Genomic DNA, 20,026 nt, shown 5'->3' on the forward strand with positions numbered 1-20,026 from the left:
ACTATTACGTTACATGTAGTGTGCACATTTAGCTTAATATATGTCACAGATTTTACTGTGAATATTAATATATTATAACGCCACATATATATACAAATTATGAGGAAATTGTAACAGTAATTAAACGCGCTTCATTGAAATAGAATCAATTCGTATTAAATTACAATCGGTTTAACAAACATGAGCATAATCTTCCGGCAACTCACAAATGAATTGATAACTATAATATTTGCAGCTAATCGTAGGTACGCGCGAATTAATTGATGCGTGTATTTGAGAAGGAAATTAATCATGCGAAATTTTGTTTTTCATTTCCTCAAAATTTCTTCAATTTTGTTCAAAAATGGATCGGATATATACAATATACATATTCCATTTTTAATTCTTTGGATAAAATAATGTTCAAAATACTGCTTGCAAATAATTTTTAATAGTGTTACTTTTTATATATTTGCAGTTTTTATTTATTTTAAACGTGATCAACAAATAATTATATTTATACTTCAATCTACAATTTAGAGGAAAATGGTTTCTAATTCAGTTTCAAGTTTCATTCTGCAGCATAAAAGATTAGAAAATGACTGAAAGTTTATCCGATCGTAGTCTCTCTCAAATACACATCTTAATTTATTTTTGGACCCAAACTATCGATTTGATTCGAAAATTATTGCATTATTGCGAGATGCTTGAGCGGCATCGTTCCTTGCGATTGGCTGATGTAATCAATCACGTTCAAATCGTTCACGTTGCTAGTTTGATAACTTGAAGAGCACCTCGATTTCGATTAAATTATTTTTTGTATCAATTCTGCGCGATTATTCTTATCCAAAGATGATCGATAAACAATTGGGAGCGTAGCGCGACGCAGTGTAACATTCCTATTCTCTTCAGCATAATTTCTTGGCGAGCCAGATAATTTGGGCCGCGTTTATCTATCTGTTAATCAAAGGGAGATTTCTTCAGCGTACTAAAATCTCAAAAAAAAAAAAAAAAAAAAAAAAAAACCTTATTCATAATGCGAATATTAGTCGTATCTAATTATTTTACATGTTTTTTTTTCTTCAAAGTACGTCTCCAAAATGATTTTTCCATGAAAAACTTGAGATTTTAGTTCGTCGCTTTTTTTCCTTTGCATGATAATGATAATTATATAACCATGACATTAATGGTAATAACAATAATAATATTTTATTAATCGTTTTACGTTATGGTTTCATTTACCCCAATGATCTTTTTCATGAAACGAGGCAAAGCAATTACCGCGATATTTCATCCCGACAATTTACAATTATTAACTAAACTTGCTGTCAATTAAAATTATAATTTCAATTAATTATCGCTTTACAAAATTCATAACGATTATAATTTTTTTCACATATAAATATGCACAACTGTCAGTCACGTTGTTAATAGTTTCGACTCCCGCGCGACGATATTTAATTATTAGGTAATTGCTTCCCTCGTTTTTATCGATGCCGGTGTGAGAGCTGATGCATGACGCTAGAAAGCTCAGCGAACAGTTTAATCACTGGCCTTGCCTTTTCATTACCGAATAAACTAACGCTCTTTCTCTCTCTCTCTCTCTCTTTGTCTTACACTCTTTGTGTTACGCTGTGTGGATTCGCGCTGCGGCTCCTATCTACAATTAGGGCGAGATGATAGATCGCATAGAGTACCACGTGGAACATGCGGTGGACTACGTGCAGACGGCCACGCAGGACACCAAAAAAGCACTCAAGTATCAAAGCAAAGCCCGACGGGTGAGTCCTCCCCAAATATCACGCGCCGAAAACGTTGGCATTTCGTTCGCGTCTAATTGGTCACTCTTTTGTTTTTTTCTTTCTTCCTACCCGCCTCCTCATTCGATCTATGGTTCCTTTCTCTCTCGATGTCCCTTAAATCCTATTTTGATTTTGATTTAAACCCATTTTCCCACCGTCCTCTCAATTTATTCGCTTTATTTTGAATTAACTACGCTTGTTGATCGTATTTACGCTACAATCTGGTATTAATCGGTGTATTAATTTGTTTTCCGCAACTTTGCCTACTTCCTCCCCTTTTTTACGACGCGTAATATGATTAACGACGATGCTTTGTGAATTTTTTCTATTTATTTTTTTTGTATGCTACTTAATCGGTCATTGATATTATTCCCGTATTTCGCGGTTGATCATAAACAAATATATATGAATGTATATATTTTCATATATATATATATATATATATATATATATATATATATATTATATATGCATTATACTACTATATCATACATTATATATTATATACACGTACTGTTTATATGTGCGTTCTCTATCTCTTTATATACATATATACTTATATATCGCTCTCTGTTCTCTGTCGAAACATTGGTGTGCTAATTGTGTGCCTCTGTCCATCAACTGCTCTGTTTACTACTATTACTCATACTACTAACCTTGCGTATTAATCTCTATATGCTGTCGAATACAAATACGAATATATACATGATTGTGCATCGATGTGAAAACGATGTGTCGTCGGGGTGGTTGTGGGACGGTCTGAGGGATTTTCCTCTATTTGTCGGGGGATGCTGCTTCTACATCTATCTCTATACCTGCCGATTATTATGTGTACATAAATGTGTAACACCCTGGGTGCATCTCCGTCTCCCCGAGGTTGTTGTCTCTCCTCGACGAGTGCGATCTGGTCCCATCTCGAGATCGTTCCATTCCGGTCACTCCTGAACCCCCGAGTCCCATATTTCCCGAATTCACGTGCCGGTACGTCAGGGCGAAATGGTGGACTGCATTGAGTACTGCGTGAATCAGACCGGCGACCACGTGGGCCAGGCCCGGGGCGAGCTGCTCAAAGCCGAAGAGTATCAAAGCAAAGCTCGTAAGGTAAAGAACATCAGACACACCAGACCACGGTCGTATACACAGGTATCGAAACTCTCATGGTGGGGGTAAGGCTCATAATGTCATGATTTGTGGTTCATAAATCGGTCGCTAACCGCAGAGCGCTGTGATCGCTGAGTAAAGAGCTTATATCTGCTACAAATTAACAGATGCATATAAGTATATGCATAAGAAATTTTATTGATATTCTTAAAGTATTTTTAAAGCTTTGTGGTTAAAAATAATATATTATCATTTAAAAAAAGTCATTTAAAAAAAAAGAACTCTTACTATGCGATCACAGCGCCATACGGCTAGCGGTTAACTCAAGAAACTTTTGACATTCATTAAGAGCCTTACCCCCACCATGAGAGTTTCGAGACCTGTGTATACGACCGTGCACCAGACACAGACAGGCGGCCGAAAACTCGGCTCGAAATTCGGGACGGAGATCTGCTCCTTGGGATAACTTATAATCGCAACATATGAAAAAGATGTACTGTAAAAAGAGTGAAAGAACAGAAGCAGATTTTCTCACGAATTTCGACTCGAATTTCGGCGGACATGAACGCTGCTAATTACGTTTAGAGAGAAAATAGAAGTGATTGGTTTTTTCTTTTCTTTTTTTTTTTTTTTTTTTTTTTTTTTGCGTTGCATCCAACGAGACAATTTCTCCAGAATCCATTCTCCAGGAGGAAGATGAATTTCTTCCTGCGCGAGTTGAGGATTTTGCTTCGTCTCTAAAGTATACGGTTCTCATAGATAAGGAACCGCTGATGGCGGCGTTCATCAAAAAACGACATCGCTGAATGACTAAAGCCCGGGCAGGAGCAAAAGGGAATAAGTGCCTATTCAACGGAGAGAACGAGAGAGAGAGAGAGAGAGAGGGAGAAAGAGAAATTCATTTCAAGTTTTATCAAGCGCGACGACAAACTTCAAAACATTATCGAGGGTGACATTCTTCTTCTGGCATTGTTATCGTTTTCTCGGCACTGCGCGGTCTTCGCGTAGAGTTTTGACCTCTCTTCTTTTCTCTCTCTCTCTCTTTCCTTGGCCATTGTGTCTCTCTCACGAGCGAACATTTTCACTTGGGTACGTTTCAATTGGAACTCGCTCACTTTCCTGCGAAGAATAGGTGTTAAAAATAGTAAAGCTCACCAGAACTCCAGGAATGTCCATGTTGAAGAAAATATAGATGTTTCCACATATAAGAAATGCAAGAGTTTCTAAGATTTCTGAAGTCGTTACGTGCGAGGAATAATTTAACAGCGCGGATCTTAAATATATATTTAATATACATATAATCGAGTAATTTGAGCAATTCGTTTGGAATATTTGGTAACTGAAATTCCTTCTTGCTCCTCCCTTCGTCTCTAATACTACCTGCGATCAGGCACTTCGCGTCGAGTGGGATCCGATCCTTGTTCTGTGATTGACCTTGTAATCTTGTGTCTAGTGTATAATGTACAATCGCACTAGTGCTAATCATGTTACTGTCTCTCTGGTCGCGTGTGATACGAGTATAATCGGTATATCTCGCGATCGATGTCCATCGTGGAATTGTGGTAAAAGAGATGAAGCGTAATCGATGTCGAGATGTAGTGTAGATTAAATTAGTGCAGCGTTAGAAGAATGCGCTGTGTTTTCTCTTAGATTGCACAGGACACACGATGTGTAATGAAGTAGGATCAACGAGTTATTTTTTTGTGGCTCGACTAGAGCGGTTTGGTGTTTGTGATTAATCAGTTTGTTGAACGCACCCGCATTATTAGAGGTATGAGGAATGTGCTTGATTGTGTTCTAACAGCAAATTCACCTTCCCCTACAAAAGTGGTCGTTCGTAATATTAATATTTTTTGCAGCATTAACGATTGTTTCTAACGCGACTTTACCTTCTCGAGTAATTTAGTGTAAAAAATTCACTTGATTATCTATTTCTTCTAATTTTATAAAGAAAGCGACAGAACCTAAGGATACTTTTTTTTTTATAAAGTCCAATTAATTTTTTTTATTTATAAATGTCGAACAATATGGTATCTTTGTTTGAATTTCTGCAAAAAAATCGTGATTTTCTTACACATCTTTTATATTGTACACAAATTCTGGTTAAATCATAAAATATGTCTTTTTAAAATTAAATATTAAATCAAATTTAATATTTTCGCGAGAAAATGTTCGAATTTATATCTCGATTAAATTACCATTGAATGCCACTTGTGTTTCATTCATAATTTATTCTTTATCACTACAATTACAATTTTCTTCTTATACTCTGCAGTAGAATCATTTGCAAGATAATTATTTATCGAATAACCAAGAGGTTTAAACCACTTTATTATTATTTTTTTACAATAAAGATTGCAGACTTATATCGAGAAGTTGAAATAAAATTGTTTCGTTTCTTTCTCTTTGGACCCGATTCATCGTCCAAAAATGCACCACTTATAACGCGGCAATACAAGTCAGCATGAACGCGAACAATATTTCTCTCAGCCTCTCCTCTCACACTTGTTTCTCTCACACGTGCTTTTTCCCATCGCTTCATTTCCCGCGAGCTTCGAATTTTGATTTCCGATCCACTGCACTCGCGTACAATTTTCTTCTCTCACGTTTACCCCTTTCTCGCCATCGTGTCGAAAATATTTTTCTCGTTCTATATTTTCTCCTTTTTTTCACCTTTTCGATTTTTCACGCAAGTACTTAAAACGAACGCACCTTTGTCGCCTTCTCTGACAATTTTCTCACAAGGCACGCCGCACAACATTTTATATATTTTCGCAATATCACTTTTTTCTCTGTCTTTGAGCCCTTCGATTTTTTTTCCTCGAGAAAGCACGTGTACCTTACACATAGCCCTCTCTGCTTTTCTGTCCACAGAAAATGATCCTCATCATAATCTGCGTCCTAATAGCGGCGGTCATACTAGTCGCCATAATAGTAGGGTGCCTTCCGAGAGCCTAAACGGCCAAGGAGGGTGTTTTTTTTTTCGTAATAGAAGCGAGGAAGGGCGTTTTTTTTTTTTAATTTCGAAGAAAGCAGAGAAAGAAAGGGGAAAAGTGCAATGCGGCAGCAAACACGTCGGAATAACAATATTAACAATAGCATAATGACATAATAATAATAATAATAATAACGATGATGATATATGTAACAATAATGAAATGCAGAAACCTTGTCGCGATCAGCCCGGGAGAAACGCATGGGATTGAATGTGCAGAGTGATCTGGTGGAGATGTGGAATAAATTAATGGTGGCGGTCGCCTGTGTATGAGAGCTCTGAACGTATATACGAAAAAAAGAGAAAAAATAGTCGCGCGTGTAGTAAAATCGAGCAAAAAAAAATCTGAAAAGAGAAATGATGCACAAATGTAATAAAACGGGTGTCCCGGGCGCCGATCCTAATAAAACACATGCATATTACATTCATTCGTACACGTTATACACGACTCTCACGCACGCACGACTCTCTGTAAATTTTACGCCGATAATCCTCCGACTAATCTCCGTAACGAACGACTAATTAACGTAATAACCCGCATTCATCGCATCCGCTCTCGTTCCGTTAACAGTAAGTACACTTCATTACACGGCTCGACGTTTCCTCCGGCTACTTTGTGGGTATCTTGAAATAGGATCTCGATCGCGGCCGATCTCTCGATCGTGCTTTCGGTTCTCGTCTTGCCTCGGATTTACTCTCGCTATTGTGCCCGATAACCTTTCCCGCGCTTGTGATTAATCTCGGAGAGCTAAGTAAGACGCGGAAACATACACCCCGATTACCGGAGGAAATTCGAGATCAGTCGGAAATCGTTTGTCATTTCATATCGATCGATACGCATTCATTATTTTTCATCTTTTTCACAAAATATTGTGAAAGCTTTTTATTCCGCACTTCGAGATGTATAAAATCATCTGACAGCAATTTAGAGTTGTTTTTTTTTCGTTTTTTTGTGTATATTAATTATATATGATATATTATTTATCACAATTATATATATATTTTATATAGATTATTAAAGCTCCATAGAGAAAATTTAATATTCCAGTCTTTCATTTAATTTGGAAAGGATTGCTTTTGACACAATTCAAGCGCAGGAGTAAATATGTTTGTAGACGCTTTTCCCTAATTAAGTTTCTCTTAATTTAATCTAATTACATGCTCGAAGTGTCGGAACGATTTCACTCCTCCATCTGATTAATTCGGAACTGTCGCGCTTTTCAGTTCAATCGCAGAGCCGCCGTTCCGTTTCTTCTTTTCTTTTCTTTTTTTTTTTCCAAGAGATCACGAAATTATTTTGTTTTACAGAAATTGTTCCTGATATTGATCTGCGTGACGATAGCTGTCATCATTCTGATTATCATTCTGGCGACTACTTTGCATTAACTCAAGTGCGCAAAGCGGAGAACAAAAACCAAAATTAAAATAAAGACACATTCGCAGATTAAGTTTAAGGACGAGGAGCGGAGAAAAATTTGGAAGAACAAAAATTAAAAAAAAATAAAAAAATCTCGGACAGATACTTTCCATGCGAAAGCATCTGTCGTCTTTCGTTCCTTCGTTTAAAGGGAAGTCGGGATCGTAACGGAGATAGTGTCTTGAATTAATTTTTTTTTCTCTCGACGAAGATATTCAGATAGTGCGATATATATTTCGCGGATGCTCGCGAGACATCTCGTTACGTTTATTTATTATCGATTCTTAAATAAAACTCGTGCGTTTCTATGTTTATTTATTTATTATCACTTGTGACACACCGTCGAGATTACCATCTCTTACTCACGCATATCTATATATATATATATATATATACCAAATATATACTAAGCGGATTATCACATCGATATATATACCGAGTGTGACGGGTAATTAGAACTCAAATTCCTGCGGGTGTCGTAACTTCCCGTTTCGCAGATGTCGTGTAATGTTGGTGGAAGTCGAGGAACGGTGAGGCTGTATACTCAGCTGCGAATCTCGATCGCACAAAGCCGAGAAACAATCGCTTTGTTAACGGAGATTCGTATATAACGGAGTTCCTTTCATTGCGCTTCGATACATCGGAAAGTCGCGCGCGACACAATAAATTGCTACGTTAACTTTTTTTTCTCCTTTAGAGAGAAAACAATATTTTTTTTTCTTTGCCGGAAGGTCTCGAGAAACGCGATAGCTGTTTCAGTTTTTCGCGAGAGAGGAAGGTACATTTAGGTTTCTGTCTTTCTAAAATATTATCGCGCAACGTAAACCTGCGTTAAATCTTAGAAACACGGAGTAAAAAAAAACACCGAGAAAGAGATTGTCGAGGAGGATCGGTGTTTTCTTTCCAGGGCGATTTGATCGATAATGCTATCGTCGATAACTTTCCTTCGTATTCAGAGCGCACCTCTTCTCTATCGCACTGCCTTTTGTTATTTTTTTCCATATTATTTTTGCCTCTTCACCGTTCCTGGATGAAGTTCGAGCGAATAATATTCAAGACTACGATTGCGCAAGAAAATCGAAAATCGTGTCGCGACACATGAAGGAACGCGCGCCCAAACATTTACCAAAAATTTCGCCCTCGGGCAAAATTCGCCGCCGATTTGAAAGATAGAAAGATTCTCAATCATTTAAAACACGGCGACAGCAAATTATTTCATTTTCCTTTTTTTTTTTTTAAAGTCACCAGCGAATATTCGATTTTTTAATTCAATTTAACTCGACCCAAAATTCTCTCATTCAATATTTTTCTAAGAGAGAAAAAAAAAATAACATCACGAATCATCTGTCAAATTCCTTTCTAAATCAGATTTAGAAACGACGATGCCGACAGATGCCTGCAAATTACTTGACATTTGGCCGAAAGAGCAAAACCAAGGTTTAAAAGTCTGTATACGTCTCGTATTATCAATCTTTGTTCTCGACGAGAATCGATATATCGCTGTTTGTTGTCGCCGCCTCGATTCTAACTCGCTCGTAATCTCGGGGGCGATAGGATACTACGTAACGATAAGATTCGAGGGAGGAAGTACGCGATTCGACTGAGAATCGGCGACGTGACAGAGCTCCGGATTTGTCGTCCCAGAATTGATCGATCGTTTCTGCGCGAGATGCAACAGAGACGGTCGCCACCGCCTTCTCTAGTCCTCTCTAGTAGGCTGACGAGAGAAAGTGAGAGATTTCCGTTCTCTCTAACGAAATCGCTAATCCGCGCGACGACGATGACGACGACGACGATGACGTATCTCGCGTGGTACACACGTTCCGATGAACAAATATCGATCGCCCGAACTCGAGTAATCACCGTCGTCGCAATGCAGACCGCACACAACACAGATGCGGCGCGCGCATTGTATATATAAATAATTGCAATTTGTATAGAGCAGATATGATAATAGCGAATAATAACAACAATAATAATAGTAATAATAATAATAATAACGCCAAAGTAATGAGAAACAAGGGAAGAGTTTACGATATTAATTCATTAATGCCGATAGTGATATGGTAGGAATTTTCTTCTCTCTTCAGGTGTGCATGTTCAGCGTAAGAATAAAAAAAAAATAAATAAATAAAGGAATAAAATTCTTATAGATATAGAACGCATCGGCGACATCGTTCGCCTTTTTTTCTCTGTTTCGTCTATTACTGTATTATATATCACTTGCCGCCTCGCAAAAGCGTGAAAAGAAGAGGAAGAAGAAGAATAAATAATGATTGTCCTCTGTAAATAATATAGAAAATGCGCGGGTGAAACGAAGCGTAACAATAATTAGCGCTGATTGTTCGAATTTGCGAGCTCGGCATTTCACACTCGCGCGAAAGGGAGATAATTAGAATCGCGATGAAAATAGAGGAAGAGATGGCGACGGAATTTTCGCGGCGCATTTTGCACGAGTGGAAAACGCTCGATCGTTCGCAAGGCTCGATTCACGGTAGATTCACCAAATGTAAATTGGTTTGACGAAGCACTACTGCGCCTTGCTTGCCACGGAGAAAGAAAGAAAGAGGAGAGGAATGTGAACCTAATTGAGAATGCACCGTTGAAATTGCACCGAGAGAGGAAGAGGCAGCTCCAAAGGAAGCGGACGCTAATGGCGAGAGTTAACAAAGGTCTGTATTTCCGATTTTTTCTTTCCTCCTTTTTCTTTTTCGATCGACGCCAATCTCTTTAATCGTCCTCGACACACCCATCTTTTTATGTATTTCGTTTGCTATTATAAACGTAATGGAGGAGATCGCGAGAATCTTAATTATTGACACGTCGTGAAGTGTCTTTTATTTTTTTAACTTTTTTTTTTTTTTTTTTTTTTTTAAGAAATGCTAACATGCAGTAGTAATATTCATTTATTTTTTTTCCATCATCTCTGAATTTTTCAACCATATTGGAAACGAAAATTGGAGCAATTTTTTCCTAACGAAGATTCGATTGCGCGTTGTTTTTTTTTTATATTTTTACAATTAATTAAAATTTTTTCAAAGTCTGTTTGTAATTGAATAAAATTAATATATTCTAGACAAATTCAAAAAAATTCAATTTAATTCGTAAAAATGTCCGGAGAAAAATCGACTTGAGAATTAAAGAGATTCTAGACGATGAAAGACATTATTTCGTGCACTAAAGATAAGATTATGAAAGTTACGAACACGCGCGCAGCACGGATTACAACTGCTTGTTTAATCAAAATTATATTACGGTCGCGCAGCTGTTGTATTCGAGTTTAAAATTGCAAGAGACAGTTTCTCGCTCTTCGACCGTAATTTCTGTCGGGAAAATCACGCACTCGTAATTTTTTACAGGCCATCGGCGACACATGCGTCATCCATACGCCGGTCACGAGCGAGATGCAATTTCTTTCAGGTGCTCTACGGTAGATCGATAAGTGCAACAATTGTAATGTGTATAGGATAATAATAATAATAATAATAATGGACAGAGGTATCGAGCACACGAGCGAGATATTGAGTTTGAAAAAGAGATAGAGAGTGCGGATGAAAATGAGAGCGAGAAAGAGTGCGAGAGAGAATGATATACATAAGTAGGTTTAGGGAAAAGCGTCGAGAAAGATGAGAAAGGGGAAGCCTTGTAATCGATTATATTGAACTTTTACCGATCCGTTAACGCCGAGTGCAGAAGAAGATCATGATCATGATTTGTCTCGCCGTACTGGGCGTTGTCGTCGCCACCACCATCGGCGGATACTTCGGACTGTGAACGCCAAAACCAGGTACGTGACAGTACCTCGTGTGCGACATTTCACATTTTATCATATCGGAAATGATAAGAGTATATATCGCTCTTTATTGACGTCCGCGGTTCACGCAACAACGTGGTTATACGATTATAATTTCATTTCTTCATCGCTACGTGTCTGACAATTATATTATATGCACTCCTTTTCCGTGTGATTTGTTAGAGGATTTGCGCTAGATTGAAGAATTGGCGCGTCAATTATATGAATGGAAATATTATATACTCTCTTGATAAGCATTTTGTTTGTTATCGTAAAAGTATTTGAACATGTGTCGGATCATTTATCGAAATGAAAATTTCTTGGAAAATAAATAATGTTTCATTTATTTGATGTTAATAGTAATAATAACTTTAGTAGTATTAATTCTATTCGGTAGTAATTAATGTTAATATTATATATAAAGCAAAAAAATTAGAGATATTGATGAAAAATATTCTAGGGAAAGTTACACTTGTTAAAATATTAAATAATTGACTGAGAAAAAGAGAATTTTTATTGTGCGTTTTATAATTATATTTTTAAAATTATTGTATAAAATTAGGTTTTGTTTTACATAATTTTTTTCTATTTAAATATTTTAGAATTAGAACCAAAACATCTTATTTATTAATCTAGTAATGATTTGTATATTTAAATTTTGTTTCTCATTTAATTTTATTCTACCTCTTATTTGTTTCTTGTAATAAATATGAATATACAAAACAATCATGTTTTTTTAATAATTATTGCGATATATTCTAACTGTGCGAAAATTTTTTCTTCGTTTACCCTGAAAATATCATGGTAATCCTAGGATAATACGGTATTGGAAGAATTTTGTAAGAGTTTCTTTAATTAATATCTATCACAAAAAATATGAATATGTACATAAAATTAATCGAACATATTTTATATCTTTTATAATCGATATTAATATTTTTTATTGTGATTTTAATCGGCGAAACTCATAAAGTTCTTCCAACACTATCAATCGTCCCACGATTATCTTAATTTGCAGGATAAATTCTAAGAAAATACTCTGTGCATTTCGAGACATATATTATTTTTGAAAAATTAATTGTACAAAATGTTCACGCAATGACGAACATTGTCCGTTCATGTCCTGCCTCTGTACGCCTCGGATCTTTCTGTTCAGAGAAGTCCAAAGACATCAGCAGCATCGTGTACCTAATTCCGAACCGCCGGCAGCGTCAGCATTCACTCATATCGCTCCGATACGTGAAGTTGATCGCCATACGGACGAGAGGAAATCGTCATTGTCAAAGATGCCATCATCGGCGCGCTTCTATCGTAACCATCCATCATCGCTAGAGCCTTCAGTCTGTCACGTGTGCTCCCCAATTGGACGCGAAGGAAACCAAAGAGAGGAGGGATCATCATCACCATCGTCTTCATCGTCATCGTCACCACGTTTGCGTCTCAAAAACCCTCGTCTCAAAAATTTCCTTCGATAATGCGTTAATTGCGTTTGGTCAGGAAGAGTACGAAAAGATGAGAAAACAGAGGAACAGGTTTTCCTCGTTTTTCTATTAACTTGATCTACAATTTTTTCAATAGATTCGCCTTTAACAGTCTCAGTCCCACACTTCTCTCCTATCCCTCCGGCTATGTCACAACGAAGCTTAGGCTCTCTTTGTGCTCGCGTCCTCATCGGTCTTTTTTTTTGCCCTCCTATCGCCTACCCTGCCAGGTTCTCTTCTCACGCGGCAGAAACCGAGATAACAGGAGGCTCCTCGCGAATGTGGAACGGGCTCCGAAGAAAACTTGACGGATGCCTGCGTCTCTCTTTGGAACGCGTCTCCGCGGTCGGAGATACGCACGCATCGTCGATCAAGCGACACCTTCGATCGACGGGACTCCCCATTCCGCGATTTATTCCCGGATATTTCCGCCGAATGTCATCGAGGATATCATCGTGAAACGCACGCGTCGTTATCGTCGGAAGCACCGGCGGTGCGTCATCCCTCGCGACATCCACCTCGTTGCAACCCGAGCCCGACACCCAATGGTGTGTTCTTTTTTTTCCTTTTTTTCTTTTTACGTGTAACGCGAAAGCGACAAATGACTCGTGCTTTCCCTTTATCGAAAGTACGGCGCGCGAAGGAAAAAATGCCACGGGAAAAACCACTTTCCTTTACTGTGATTTGACACGCTGTGAAAAAAATGTCGGGACGAGTGTCAACCTCGGAACGTCACATTCTGAAGGGTTGCCGTTTCGTTCGCCGATCCGATCTCTTATATATCTGCTTATACACGAGAGATAAACCGCTGACCAAAATATTTGTACACGCGATATATCCTGATAATAGCTCGTAATTTCCGCGTGCTATAGTAAATATCACGAGACTACGTTACCAAATCTAGATATAGTACTAATTTATATATATATTAATATTTACGATCATTTCTAGTGATTTTTATGGTACACATTTTGCGAAGAGGGACTGTTTCAAGCTTTGAACGAATTTTTGTAAACTCTTTTCCTTCTCAAAAAAAGAAAAAAAGAAGAAAAAGAAAACAGGGGATATAAAATACAAGAAAATTAGCACATCCGCCAATTTCTATGAAATATCTCGACCAGCGGTTTAACCCTCGGCTTAAACATATCACGCTTACTTTGAGCAACATTTTCGACATCTCTACACTACACCTCTCTGTATCTGGACGATCATCGAGGAATCGGCTAAGTGATGTTTCTCCATCACAGAAAGCAGCGTATCGCAAAGTGTCAAATTTGTCGCTCGAGAAGCGCCGTAGCTTAGGGTGGATTGCATTAGTATTGGTTAACTACGAAACCGTGAAATTCTCTCTTCACGCGCGTAAAAGACAGCAATGCATTTAATAGTGTACAGTTAGAGGGCCCTAGAGAGCCTGTAATAATGTAATTAATTAAGCATTTCTCCCCTTCTTACACTTCTCTTCATTACTCGCTAACCAGATATCAATTAACCAATATTGCTGATGCAACCAACCCTCGATTTATTTACGATGACAAAGGCATCGACGTGTGAGCAATGATGTGTGATTTTTATAACGGGTACTTTAATAGAGATAAAAAAAAAAAAAAAAAGATGCGTTACAAACACATACACACACACACACACACTCTCGTTTGTAATAATGAACGGCTCATTCGAGAAGGCATTTCGACCAATAGGTGTTCAGTGAGAGAAACAATCAATTCTTCCAGTATTTCTATTTAGCTGTAAATAGCGGGATATTAATCGCGATATAGCGAGGTGTAGACAAAGCGATTGTATCTTTCTATGGGCGCGAGACGATTTCATTTCTTTCAGAATGTGACCGAGAGAAGCGACGACTGTTGTCCAAGTCACGTGTGCGCCACGAATATCAAGAGTAGATTTCATTGTGTGCACATAAATAGAGATTTCTTTTCATTTCTATAGCTGTTTTTTTTTTTTTTTTTTTATTTAGTCTATAGATTTACGATCTTCGTGTTGCACAATAAATATATTGGGTGGTGGGTTTGGGTGGACGATCAACAATAGATTTTTAACCGCGACGCTCGCCTTGAATGACAATTGTGTTTCGCGTCTTCTGTAATCTCGACGAATCCTCAGCAAAAGTAACATATCCTGTCCATTGTTTTTTCCAAATACTTGCCCGAATATAGCTCCTCTTGAATTACGCCAGTTTTGGAAATTTGTCACGCGCGATCACACGACTAAAGTTGATTTATACTATCTTGAAAATTGTATTTGCAACCAAAATTACTTGCAGTCCCACTTTTCGTAGCTTTAACGATATTTTTCAATCCAACACGTGGATTTGAAAATCGCGCAGATGATTCTTTGTTGCTTCGCGAGATCAACGCTGTGCATGAAACGCCTTATTGCGAGGTGTGCGATTTGTAATATTTTTTTCTGCGCATACACAATTTTCTCAAAATTCACCTGAAATTATACAAGGGTTCTCGAAATCGAATATGTAATGCAAAATGTATCATCTTCGAAACGATTAACCCCAAGGTGGACGAAGCAAGAGAAAAGGCACGATAAATGGAGATGGCAACAAATAGTGAAAGAAAGTGCGACTGGACGTATATGTGTATATGCGTGTGTGCGTGTGTGTATGCGTGTGTGCGTGTGAGAAACGAAGGAGCCATAAAGCTGCAGCAATAATATAATATATAGGTGTGTTATGGAAAAATAATTAAAAAGATATAATCTCATTGGGGCAGAATGAGTAAGAATGAGTTCAATTGCGATAAACGATATTGTATGTACACGAACATGTATACATATATACATATTAAAAAAAAAAAATATATATATATATATATATATATATATATAAATATAGCTAGATAGATAGATAGAGAGAGAAAGGGAGAGAGAGGTGTCATGTGATCGAGGAGAGAGAAAAATAATATTAATAACGACAATTATATCGGCAGCGCCTATTATTGCTCCTCGACAGATTAATGTATCGGGCGAAGTGCTGGCGGCGTTAATGTTAATGTTTTGTTGAGTATATTACAATTATTACGAACGTTGAGGTGCATACATTCTAGAGAAGATTATGGGTTGACGTTTAAAGAAGTAGAAGAAAAATGAAGGGAGAATGAGAGATATAACGGTGAACGATTACGATTTATGCAACGCACGATTTAAACCGTGCGTCGCTGTAATAATTAATTAATTAATATTAAATAATAATTACGATGAGAATAAGAAGATATTAAGATCACACCTTGCATTGTACAGAAAGCATAATAATTGTTAGTTTAGGTAGACAGCAAGCATTCTACTATCTAATTATAATCCACACTACGATTAAGATGGCTAAGATTTAATCGCGTAATCCCCTCTGTCACGAGTTACGACGGTCGTCGATATAGATTACACCACATTCTCTCTGATATTTATTATCTGGTTAATCAATGGACTTTCGTTGAAGAGAGGATGTCTTTGCGCTCGTTCGTGTCGTCGTTGAGAAAAGCTCTAGTAATTACTACAAAAGAAAAGAAGGAAAGATCCTCTTTCGGTCAAGTCGGAGAAAAATGAAGAAGAACGTAAGAATCGGACGCGACAGCGTGTTCTTCTCGTTTCAAGCTACTAAGATTTCATATCTTTCGCGTTTTACTTTCCTTGCGCTTCATCGAGTCGCCTAACTTAACGTAAAAAAAAATAAATAAATAAATAAATGCGAAATCTCACGGGAAAGATGCAAAAAATGATTTTCCTTCTTCTCTATTATCGAATATCCGCATGGATTTTCAGCGTGCGCTGATGGCTTTACTTCACGAATCAGTCGTCGTACTTTTTTTTCCGCAACAGATCGTCGTGACGAGAAGTCTGCTTTCGGAACTACCCGAAGTAAGATCCCGCAACAAAAAAAAAAAAAAAAAAAATCCGCAACGCGGACTTTCATCTCCTCCGACGCGCGCAGTCTCGGATCTCGTAATTTTAGCTTTATAGCGAACTCTTCGTGGTAGGAATTGAATAAAACACCTATCGTCGTCAATTTCTTATCACTAGATGAAGGAAGGGAGAGAGATTCTATACGAGTAATATTGTAGTCTTATCGGTGCGCAACAGCCGAGTGTACGTTTAAACGAATCTGGCCTAATGATAAGTAAAGGAAAACGTCGTTCGCGTTTATTATTGATCGACATTATCCCGACGTCCATCCTCGTTATCCGCGAAATCCGTTCCGAATTTCCTAAACAAGGACGAACGTCCCGATGTGTCGGCCCAAGTCTCGTTTGATCCTTAGTCCGTACGATTTTAATCGCTTTCGATCTCGCTCGTTTTAGCATTCTTTAATAAGGTGATCCTTTCTTTTCGCGCTCGCGATTTCGTCGTCGCGTCACATCAGTCAGTTAAGGACGGCAGGAAGGTACATAAAGAAAGGAGCAGAGGCGAATCCCGCAAGCATTGGCAGAGTTCTGTCCTTCCCGTATTGTAGGATCATGTACATTGGATGGGTTTTAACTTGTCGCGAATGTGCGAAACGTTCCTGCGTTTCGCGTACATTCTTCTCGCGAGCATCACATTAGATAGCTAATCGCGGAAGCTGACTCGTCTTCCTTGAGAATCTCTATGTCCCGAGAGCGTGAGCTGATCGTTCGTGTCGATGCACGAGCTCTATGAGAAACATAACGAACCTTAATAAGCCCAGGTCACACAATTTCCGTGTTCTCGATTATATATATATTATATTTATTCGTCGCGATTAGCTAGATTATATATATATAAATATACGCGGGAGTTCAAAGGGAGAGAGAGAGAGAAAGAGAAGGAGAAAGAGGAAGAATGGAACTTGAAGGACATTGTTTAATCATTAAATAAGCTATTTCATTGCATTTGTACGTAGAATAGGATAGAAAGATTGCAGATCGATCCAAGAATCTTTCGGACAGGCGATCCATTGTGCGGATGTTGTAACTTGTATTAGGAGGAAGAAAAGGGAAAAGAGATAAAATTGACGCATTGCGTGATCAAGAGGAATCGATCTGAACACGTCCGTGAACATGTGGATCGGTGTCATGTCGGTGCAATTATTAAATACGAGAGGCTACTTTAATAAACCTTATGAGTGTCAATTCCAATTTCAAGTGTAAATCGTAATTTCGCGAGACAGTTTTAAGAAGAAAAAGAGGAAAAAAAAACAAAGAGTTGATATTCGGCGTCAAACGACGACGGGGTAGAAAAATCTTAAACGGTTTTAACATTAAAAAAAAAAAAAAAAAAAAAATAAGAATCGCGCGCGCGAAATTCCGATGACGCGCGGGCAAAGTGAGATTATTGATAAACTTAATTTATCGAAGCTGAAAAAAAATATTAGGAACGAAAGAGAGAGAGAATGTGTGTGAAAGAGAGAGAGAGAGAGAAAGAGAGCGAACGAAAAGTAAATATATATATATATATATATAAATATATATATATATATATATATATGTTAAAAAAACAGGAACTAAAAATTGTAGCATGTGCAGAAGAGTAAGAGCGAGAGTGAAAGAGTGTTAATGGATACTTTTTATCGTAGGTATTTCATATAGACGAGAAATCGTAAAAATAATAAAAAAAGCATACTGTATTAACAAGAATACTTACTGAAGGCAACTCTAAGTCAACGGTGTTTTTTCTGCCTATAACATATAACCGGCGTCTTGCGTCCGCTTTTGTGAGCGAGCCGCGCTGCGTATAACTTCTTTCTCCGTATAGAAGAATTGCTCTAAATGCTGAATGAGAAGCCGAGAGAAGGAGCAAAGCAAAGCAAAAAAATAAAAAAAAAAAAAGCAAACGCGTCGATAAAATCAGGCATCCTTGCGTTCTTGTCTCTATAATTAACGATTAACTACTATTAACTACTATTACTATTACTACCTATTATTATCATCATCATCATTGACACTGTACAAAGATGGCAATAATTTTAAGAGATTCCTCCCTTGAAACACATTCCCTCTCGTATAATTGTACGTTCGCTCGAGGACGAGCGAGACTCCGTCTCGTCGGCTCCGAACGAACCTGCCTTTCCCAGGCCCTATAGCCAGGATAAACCCTACGAGTCGCAGAGAACGAGGTCGACATCCGCACAACAGGAAATGTCCAAGAAAACTTGCGTTATAATCAGTTTTCTCTTGCATATATTAATTGTTTAAGCAAATAGAAAAAGTTGGAATCTAAAAAAAAAAAACAATAAAAATAAAATTAAACAACACATATGAAAAATGTATTTAGTTTCTAGCAAATCTTCATTTTATTTAAACGTCATGAAATTTCAAAAAAGGAGTTTATTTTTCAAAGAGAAATTGCCAGTTTATATATAGATAATAATTTAATTTTTTGTTCAAGTTAAAGATATGTACAATATGGATCTTACAACTTTTAAGGTTTCAGCAACATCGGTTAATTTTGTGATCGAAATTTAAATATATTTATCTGTCTATTTCTGGCACTATAATTAGAGATGCAAAAACACAAAATGATCTCGATTAGATCAGATTTAAAATCAACCGGTGTTGGTAAAATCGATCAGAGATATTTCTTGGACTCTTTCTCTTGTCCGGATGTAGCGGCGAATAAATTCAGTAGCGATGATATGTGATCAAGTGAATGTGCGCCCTTTCGTCGTGTAATCAAGCACAAAGGAAAAATCCCTCTGTGAGCGTAGCGGTAGGCCTCTAGCAGTGCAATCGGTGAAGAATTCCAGCTGCCTTCGGGAACATTTAAAGCTCCAAAAGCTGTGTAAACTGTTGTACGTTTATTGTTTTCGAAGTACGATTTTTGGCATTTGCCTGAAACCCAGCTCGTTCGGGCTTTTATCATTTTAGAACACGTGCAAGGTAATTTTCACAAATGGAAGGCTGATGGAAAGAGGAAAAATCCCCGATGTACCGAATGCAGTTAGAAATCCAGCCGGGTCGCACGCGTCACGAAGAGTAAATGAGAGAAAAATAAAAAGAAAACGCGTTTGTTTCGATCAACGAGAAGAAGCAGTGACTCGTGTTGTAAAGAGCAATCTCTGATCTCAAAGTTGCGCGACTTTATTCGTCATTGCAAAAGATATTTGAACAATACTTGAGAATTTACATAATATTATACGAAAGAAGGGAGAAAATGTAAAAAAATAAGATGCCTGGAAAAATCAGGACATCTATAAAAAAGATTATGGAAAATTAGGTGGTCTGAAAAAATTAGACCATCTAAAAAAAAATTACAGTCTTATTTTAAAAAGAATTCGCCGATATGATCGATTTTCATGTGGAAAAATTCTTAATAAATTTGTAATAAGACGCGATTTTCTCGCTCTTTTCGATGCGAATCGCTCAGCTTCCGCTCGTGCCGCACTTGGAAAAAAAACATCGACGATGTAAGAATAACGACTCTCGATATTCACACATATACATTCGCAAAAGCGACAAAGAAACAAGAAAGAGAAGCCAAGCG

The 20,026-nt window shown here is 37.5% G+C and overlaps 1 protein-coding gene across 5 annotated transcripts in view; it reads left to right on the plus strand.

Moving 5' to 3' along the window:
* Positions 1 to 17,848, plus strand: part of Syx1A (syntaxin 1A) — a 90,881-nt gene extending 73,033 nt beyond the window's left edge. Inside the window, exons 8-10 of one of the 5 annotated variants that reach the window (XM_029315984.2) lie at positions 1,650 to 1,760; positions 10,988 to 11,081; positions 12,244 to 17,848. In XM_029315984.2, the coding sequence (XP_029171817.1) occupies positions 1,650 to 1,760; positions 10,988 to 11,068 (192 nt within the window). In that variant the 3' untranslated portion in view covers positions 11,069 to 11,081; positions 12,244 to 17,848. The other 4 variants (XM_029315987.2, XM_029315983.2, XM_029315985.2 and 1 more) reach the window with 4 other exon arrangements.
* Positions 17,849 to 20,026: the final 2,178 nt, after the last annotated feature.

The sequence above is a fragment of the Nylanderia fulva genome, unplaced genomic scaffold, assembly GCF_048542155.1.
Source record: "Nylanderia fulva isolate GAGA-0341 unplaced genomic scaffold, ASM4854215v1 Scaffold25, whole genome shotgun sequence".
NCBI classification, from domain to species: Eukaryota; Metazoa; Arthropoda; class Insecta; order Hymenoptera; family Formicidae; genus Nylanderia; species Nylanderia fulva.